The 8,934-nt window shown below is 36.0% G+C and overlaps 1 protein-coding gene across 1 annotated transcript in view; it reads left to right on the forward strand.

Annotated features, from left to right (window-relative positions):
* Positions 1 to 8,359, forward strand: part of LOC125483132 (protein lin-28 homolog B-like) — a 73,339-nt gene extending 64,980 nt beyond the window's left edge. Inside the window, exon 4 of the mRNA XM_048596910.1 lies at positions 8,261 to 8,359. Within this exon, the coding sequence (XP_048452867.1) occupies positions 8,261 to 8,269 (9 nt within the window). The 3' untranslated portion in view covers positions 8,270 to 8,359. The remainder of the gene's footprint in view (positions 1 to 8,260) is intronic.
* The last annotated feature ends 575 nt before the right edge of the window (positions 8,360 to 8,934 follow it).

Consider the following 8,934-nt stretch of genomic DNA (forward strand, 5'->3'; position numbering starts at 1 on the left):
AAACCAGGAAAGATGGAGAGATGGTTTTTAATTAATGATGCCATTAGCATAATGGATTGGGATGAGCTAGGTTCAGGAAACCAGCATATACATGTGGTTTAAGTTGGGTGGGAAATGATTAAGGCAATAAGGCATTTGTAGGAGAGGTACACAGACCTGCTAACGGTTTTAGAATAAAGGAAGAAATAATGGGAGCTTGTCAAATAGGTTTGGCAAAAACCATGAGGTTGGGAAAGTTGTGTTTTGGATTTGGAGCCAACCAAAAAGGAGACTGTAATAGACCTGGCATTGTGCAATAAGACAAAATTAATTCATGGTCTAATTATTGTGCCCTTAGCTGGCTGCTATCATAACAAAATGTATTGCTGCATTCAGTTTGAGGAAGAGTGGAGTGAATCTGAAGCTAGTATCATAAACCAAAATAAAGATAATTATGAGGGCATGATAGAAACTAGCTAAGGGATACGTCAATAGAAATGTATTGGCAGACATTTAACATGATATTTCAGAATACATAGAATAGATACTTCCAATGAAAGAGAAAAATACCGAGAGAACCCAGCACCTATGGTTAGTTGAAGATAGTATCAGACTGAAAGAAAAGCATATAATTGTGTGTGTGTCTGTGTGTGTCTGTGTGTGTGTGTGTGTGTGTGTGTGGCAGGCCAGAAGATTGCACAAAATTTGGCAAAAGCAAAGATTGACAAGAAAATGGGGGAAAAATAAGTGAGAGAAAGCTAATTAGAAATGCAAAAATAGATAGCAAGGTTTTTTTTGCTGTTATTTTAGAAAAAGAGTCAGCTGAGTAAATGTTGGTCCTATAGCAGATGAGTCTGGGAAATAAATATTGGAAAATAAGAAGATAACATAAGAATTGAAGAAGTATTTTACATCAGTCTTCACTCAGGAAATTTAGTCACTAGGGAAGTAGGGTTTCTGCGTAAATATTTGGAACTGCAGGTTGACGAGTCCCCACGTACTGATGGATACTTTCCTAAGGTCTTGAAAGAAGTCACTAGTGAGATAGTTGATGCATTGGTTTTAGTTTTCCAAAATTTCCTAGATTCAGGGAAGGTTTCATTGGAATGGAAAATAGCAAATGTAACACCTGTTTTTAAAAAACGGAGATAGAAAGCAGAAAACTACAGGTCAATTAGCTTAGGGAGATAGTAGGAACTGCCGATGCTGGAGAATCTGAGAATAACAAGGTTTAGAGCTGGATGAACACAGCAGGCCAAGCAGCATCAGAGGAGCAGGAAAGCTGACATTTCAGGTCTAGACCCTTCTTCAGAAAAATCAGTTATGATTTTATTGAATGGCAATGCAGGCTCAAGAAGCCCAGTGACCCACTGATGCTACTAATTTGCATGTGTATATGTATATGTTTGCATTTGAGATAACGAGTAGCTGAAGTTTGTAAACTAATAAGTTACCAGAATAAATCTCTAGTCTGTACTGAAATAGCTGATCTAAGCCAGAACAGCTATGTTGCCCTCCAACAATGAAGTGTCTTCCTGTATCGTTCTGAATTAGCAGTCAGCCCTCAAAAGTAAGCCCAAGCAATGAGTTTCAGTTGGATATTCAATCACACCAGGATATTATCTGATCTTGTCATTTCAACTGATGTCCACACAGATTCACCACCATTCAGGGTTACTGAATTGCAGTTGTGAGCAGGAACACAGGCACCAAGCACAGGAGTCATAAACTCTGACAAAGCACAGACAGGGTGCCAAATCCAGATCCTTCCTGGTGTTAAAGGTCCAGCTATTCATGATCTTGAGTTGCTGAGTCATCAAAGGTACCGTCTTGTTTTGTGTACAAAGTGGCTTCGCTGCCTTTTATTCCCAGAGAATTTACCCAAGAATATGCAGTAATCAATATTTAAAATGCATCCACAATAAACCTGTACCATCTTGCATTTCTAAAGAAAGAAACTCTCAAAAGCACAACTATTTCAAACAATTTTATTTTAAACCATTCAGTTCCCTGAAGAAGTGGATCAGATCATGAATAGACAAAGTGTCTATATAAAAGAAATGTAATTTGGCTGAAAGATGGAAAAAACAAGAGTAAAGCCAGGCAGCTGAGTAGATTTGGTAGAAAAGAATATATTTAATCATTGTTGGTATATTGGCGAAACCATACAGACGCTATGACAATGGATGAATGGACACTGTGCAACAATCGCCAGACAGGGATGTTCCCATCCAGTGGGGGAACACTTCAGTGCTCAAGGACATTCAGCTTTGGGACTTCGGGATGCACAACAACCCAGAGTCGCCGAGCAGAGGCTGATAGCCAAGTTTGGTACCCATGAGGATGGCCTCAACTGGGATCTTGAGTTCATGTCACACTACAGGTGACCCCACCACTCTATACACTCTCACACACAGACATACATACACACACACACTCACTGACACAAACACACACCTTTCTCTCACACACATACACACACACAGATTCTCTCTCATACACACACTGTCTCTCAAGCACGCGTACCCACACACACATGCGCACAAACACTCTTTCTCTCGCTCCCTCACATACACACACTGTCTCAACCCCACCCCCTCTCGCTATCTCACACACACACACACAAATCTATGGGGCAAGTTTGTATTTGCTGATACATTCTATTTTGTTCAAAAAGCACACAGTTTATAGAGAGTCAGTCAATGTGGCGTTTTATAAATTCCTACGTTAGAAATAAAACCAGTCTGACTCCAAACCAAACAGATTCTAAACAAGGCCTCACACCTAACTAACATGCATTGTCTGACCTAAAATATCACCTCTTCTTTACACTGATAAAACCTTTAGTTCTCTCAGGGCAGTGACTTGAAAGAAATTTGGGGAGTTACATGTGCATATTAATCAATTAAAACCTTCTAACTGATTAAAGATTTAACAGCATTTTAGGTTGGTTTGGTACATCGTCATCAGTGGTATGACCCTTTGATCTTTTGCTTATAAATTCTGTGTCTGATACTACCTTTCTCACTAATACCTGAAGGAGGAGTAAGACTAGGAAAGGTTGTGTTTTCAAATAAACCTGTTGGACTATAACCTGGTGTTGTGTGATTTCTGACCTTTAATCAAACTGTTTGTACAAGTTATGATATACCTCCGTGGTGGGACTTGAACCTGACTTTCTGGACCAGAGGTCAAGACACCACGACTGCACCACAAGAGCCCTCAGCTGTGATTGAACACTGACTTAATATTAAAGGTCTTTATTGCTAATAAAATGATGATTAGATAGGCTGGGTTTGTTGTTTTTCTTTGAACAAAGGAGATTGGCGGATGATTTGATCATTGTTTTGAGGAGCCTGAATAGACTGGATAGGAAGCCCCTACTACCCTTAGTAGAGGGGTCAGTGGCTATCAGAAATTGATGTGAAGTGATCAGTGGAAGGATTACAGGAAAAGTGAGATAAGACTTTTCTCACCCAGAACACTGTCAGTGTCTGGAATTCACTGCCTGAAAGGGTAGTGGAGACAGAACCCCTTAACCCCTTAAAAAGTTTCCGGATATGCACCTGAAGTCCCTTAATCTCCAGGGCCAGGATCAAGTGCCAGCAAATGACTGAGTGATTTGTTTTCAAGTTGGCATAGACACAATGGGCAGAGTGGCCTACTTCTGTGCCTTTGTTTTACATTTTCTAAATATTCTAAATATCTGAAAAGGACAGATGTGGGAGAGGACAGCCAAGTGGTAATAAAAGAGTTATTCCTGAATAAAGTCAGCACAAACACGATGGGTCAAATAGCTGCCTTCTGTGCTCTAATACTTCAATTCTTTAATGTTACAAATGCTGTATCAATTCAGTATGTGTACCTACATATTCCTGTTATGATTCACAGCAACTGATACTAACTGGGGAAAGATTAGGATACACAGATAAAGTCACTAGGCTTTTGTGGCACTGTAGCCATTTCCTGACCTCTGGGCTAGAAAGCTTTGATTCAAATCCCACTTAGATGTGATGGCCACGACAGTGTGTTATAACATGTACAAACAGGTTAATTACAAATAGTTTTCATCTAAAAGCCAGTTTCCACCTGGGATGGGTTTGTAGGGAGTCTGTACTCGTGCTGTACAGGGTATTGTGAATCAATTTTACGTGGAAGGCAGATCAGCTTCTGCAGTATCCTTTGTCAGATGTGTATTTACCAGATTAACATCCATTGCGAATGCATATCTAATAGAAAGTCATGATAATAAAACTAATTAAGTGCTTGCATCAGTGATGTTGCAGGTGTCAATATGGGGAAATGGAGTTTATCAAACTCCATCTAGTGGTGACAGTATATGGTAGCAAATTAACTACAATTGAAATACCTACATTAGGAATCTATGATATACAATTTAAATTTTACAGCACTTTTAACATTAGTGGTTTTGTAACATTTATGGTACAGTCCTGTTAAATATCATCTTTCTAGGTTATATTTGGGATTACATTTAAGAGTGGAAATTGAAAAATCATAATCTGATATAAGGCCTTTGTAAATATTCTGATGGATTTTATACAAATTTATGGAAATCTGCCGGTCAAAAAGAATTGGTATAAAAAGCTAGTTCTACAGCATTGACAAGAAACTGTAGACCTCGTCAGAGGCCTGACCACAAAAATCCAGGCTGACATTTCAGTACAGTGCAAAAGGAGTGCTGTACTGCTGTTGCTTAAATCTTTAAGATGAGCTCGGGACCCACTTGTGCTCTTGAATTGATGCCCAAGTTTCTGCTGAATAAAAATTAGTGCAATTATTGTCAATCCTGTGGATCCTACATTGCTTTATATTGCAGTCAATGTTGTACCTAAGTGGGTTTAAAGTGCAACGGGACATTGATTGTCAAAGGTGCTGTCTATAATTGTAAGTTTTTTTTTGAGTTTGTTATTAATAGAGAGACAAATACATGTCAGCTGCAGTAGATCTTAAAAACTGTTTTAAGATTTTAAATTTTTTGAATGCTTTTTCCTTTAAAATCCTTTTTGCTAATACTTCTCCCCCTCCCTCCACCCTCTCTCGACCTTGTCTCGATAGCAATGACTGATTTACTGCTCTTTTATTACACAGGCACCATTTACCCTCCCATATCTAATGTGAGACTTGAGAGTAAGTGGGCAGATTAACTACAAGCAGCATCACAGCTGAGCTGATCCTGTCAGTTATAATGCCTCATGATTTCTTTTCTATTTTAGATATTCATGATTGAATATAAAGGGAATTTCAGTCAACATGGGGAAATATGATACTCACAATTACCAATCAGAAAAAAGGTGCATTTTAGAGCACAATAACCTCACACTTAGAAAATAATTTTTTTAAAAAAGGAGTGTGGAAAGTGAAATGAAGAAACTGATGCCGAATCATTTATCATATCCAATACTGTTCAAAATACTAACTGTTATTTTTCTCACTTAGAAAGTACAAAACTCAGCAGCTTTTAAAAGTCTTGGTTAAGTAAATATTAAAGTCATGAAAAATTTCTTCCATAAAAACCTGACTAGTCTTTCAAAAGCTTGTACTTCATTATGTAACTTGGTTAACCTAAACTGGTCTCCATTATCCATAATGTATTAACTCTGCTATATTAGAAATAATGAAGTGTTGATGATATACATAAAATCAGGTCCAGATGATGGTCTCTTTCATCTTTAGTTTGAGCTTTTTAGAATAATTTTCAACTCTAATTTCCACTCAAAGATATGTGGGAAATTGCTGTTATCTGTGATCTTTATATTCTATTAGCTAGAAAGAAATACTTGCACTTAGTGTCAAAGTGTTTTGTAAAGCTTTGATGTGCACCTTTTGTTTTGTTGGTTGCAGAAGTACTTAATCTTACTACTCATGCAAATGTGCACTGAATTTTCAATGTTGTTTAATGTTAAGGAACACCTAATTTAAAAGAAAACTCTCATCCTTGTTTTAAAATCTCTACGCTCTGCTGCCACCATATTTCAGTAATCTCCTCAGGTTTTGCAACACTCCTAAAATGTTGGTGTTCGTTTTAATTCAGATCTCTAAGCATTGGTTGTGCCTTTAACTGCTTAGGTCCAAAATTCTAGAATTCCCTTTCAAAACCTCTCTGCAGCTCTACCTGGCTTTGCTTCTTTGAGACACTACTTAAAACCATTGCAATTTAAAATAAAATTGTGACCAAGCTGTTAGTAAGCTAACCTAATATCTCCTCAAGTGGTTGTGTGTCTTGATTTCTTTATAATTCTCCTTTGGGAAGTTTAATTACATTAAAAGACTTTATGTAAATATAGGTTGTTGTTTTTGTGATCCAAGTAACAGCCTGGAGAACTATTTTGAAAGTGTCCCTCAGATAAGATTTTGAAAATTCTTCAAATCAAAGATTGATAAGTAAGTGCCAGTCATTCTGGAGAAAAAAAAGTGGTTACATTTAGCAATGTATATCTTTTGTCCTGAATTACAAATTAAAACTGTTGATCATTATTGTGTGTGTTATCGATTTAAGTTTGAAACTAAAAATAATTATAAAAGTGTCGTGATTTTGAGAGTCATTTTGTTCATCTGATATTTTTGTCTCCAGATAGGAACAAAAAGATCCAGTTGTGTTTCTTTTGTTCTGTATTGTTGGTTTTAGAAGACAACTAAATGTGTTTTATTTGTATTCCTTCCTAGCTTACCTCTAACTAAATATATTGGGAAATGGAAAGTTACAAATTTGGCAATAATTGTTTGTAGGGAAAAAGAGCTTTGTTAATGCACCTTTCTAAATGCAAAATTTATTGTGGAGGTGAAAGATGCTTTCCATTAGTAATCAAGATTCTAACAATGTATAGTTTTGTCTTTTGCATATACATGTTAGAAGTGGACTTTGCTGTACATTGCATGTTTAATTAATTTTGACAGACAAATTTTTAATCAAAGGCTTTTTGTTTTCTTAATCACTATTTTAAAACTTAGAAATGGCTAATGAACATTTATTGAACATGTGTATTCTGTTTTTATTTCTTAGCTTTTCAAATTGTGTTTTTGAGGAAAGCTTTCTTTCTTAGATTTTTTTTCTGCTATCCCTTTTGTTTTCTTGAACCATGTAACTTGCCTAGTCAAGCGAGGCAGGCAAGAAACCTGCTTCCCAGCTTTCCATTATTGTTACTAAGAAACCAGCCTCTAGAATGAGGCATTAGGGCAGGTAAAAATGGTACATATTCTGTGTTTTGTCATTTAAGTATTGGAAGTAAAACCGGTCATTTGTGTCTGCTGGGGCTTAATATCTGTATCCTTTATATATCAGTAGAAGATTTTTATGGATAAGCATCATTGTGAACCCATAACTGGTTGATAAATTAACTTACTTTTAGTGTTATATATCATAAATATAAGGTTAAAAATCAAACCAGCTGCTTCCGAGGTAACTTTGAATGTAAAAGGTTTATTATATAACATGGATCTATCAAATCTAAGTTCAGCATCTTTGAGTTAGGGAGCACAGTAGATAGTTGTGGATTAAGCAATGAATGGAAATGGACTTGGATAGAATGACTCTTAAGATCATATATTTTGTTGTGCATTCCAAAAGGTTCTGCTAGTTTATTTCTTCTATTTAATTTCGGTTTTGAATTCCTGACATAGTAGAGAATTATTAATTCAACAATGACTGGAGTGTTGTGCTTCAAATGATAAAAGGATTAAATCTAATAGAGAAAATATCAAAGACTGGAACAAAATTAAGAAATGGATCATTCATAGTTTTGTTGAATAGTGGATAGACTCGAGGGAGGTCTACTCCTGTTTTTCTTTTCCTGATTGTCGAAATAATGTACAAATCAAATTTGGAAGAGTATTCTGAATAAAACTCAGTATTTCCCTATACATATTTAAGTGAAGTCATTTAAGATGTGAATGTATTTTTTGTTTATAAAAATGCAAATTTATATCTTTAGTTTCATAAATGTTTTTGCCACAATACTTCATTTGTAAGATTAAATATTCCCTCTATTACAAAAGGTCTGGAAAAAAAAAGTGCTATTCTACCAGCAACCAAATTTAAAAGCTGTTTTCTCACTGCAGAACCCCTCTTACAATTACTTAAACTCTTTAGTTAATAATTAAGATTAAATTGAGATGCACAGTTGTGCATAACAAGTAAATGTAGTCTTTAGCTCCAAGATCTATTTTATTTAAAGAACAAGCTTAAGCATAAGGTTATGAACTATTGTTGGTTTGGTTTCATGACCACCCCTTTAATTATTTCCTCTTCGCTCTTCTACTCAAGGAATTCTGAACGAAGAAGCATTTTGCACCCTCCAGATCAGGTTGCAAGCCGCCTTCATCAAACGAAGGAACTGGAGGCCAGGGAAAATCATTGCCAGAGTCACTATTTTAAGGTGACTGAATAAGTCATTCTGCTTCTATTATATAGGAATTTGAGATTTTCCAAGACTTTCAGTGTTGAATTTGGTACCTGTGTTGATTTTACTGTAAAATCTGCACCTTGCTAGATCACAAATGGCTGGTTTATTTCTCTTATTTGCCTATTAATAGTCTCAGTATGCTACATTTACAAACCTCAATGCTACTCGACCTTTGCTACTTAGTTAACTGCCTGTCTATGAATTACTAATATAGACCGTTGACCCATAATTCTCAACTGATGGGGTAAGGAGATGAGACCAAAATTATTAAGTACATTAGCTACACTTTGGCTTCATGAAGTTTACTAAGGATACAATATACATCGTGTTTCTGAATTGCTTACAAATTGGTTTTGCAGATCATTGGATGAAATTTAATAGAACAAAAACTGCATGTGAAAGAAAATAGAAAATGATCAAAATTTAGTTTTGTGAAGAGAAAAGGTGATACTTCAATGTGTGTGTTTGAATGTTGTGTACTTCCAACGTGTGTTTTTTTTATTGCAATGTACATAGTTAATTGCTTCGGTTAATT

The sequence above is a fragment of the Rhincodon typus genome, chromosome 5 (genome assembly GCF_021869965.1).
Source record: "Rhincodon typus isolate 14 chromosome 5, sRhiTyp1.1, whole genome shotgun sequence".
Taxonomy (NCBI): domain Eukaryota; kingdom Metazoa; phylum Chordata; class Chondrichthyes; order Orectolobiformes; family Rhincodontidae; genus Rhincodon; species Rhincodon typus.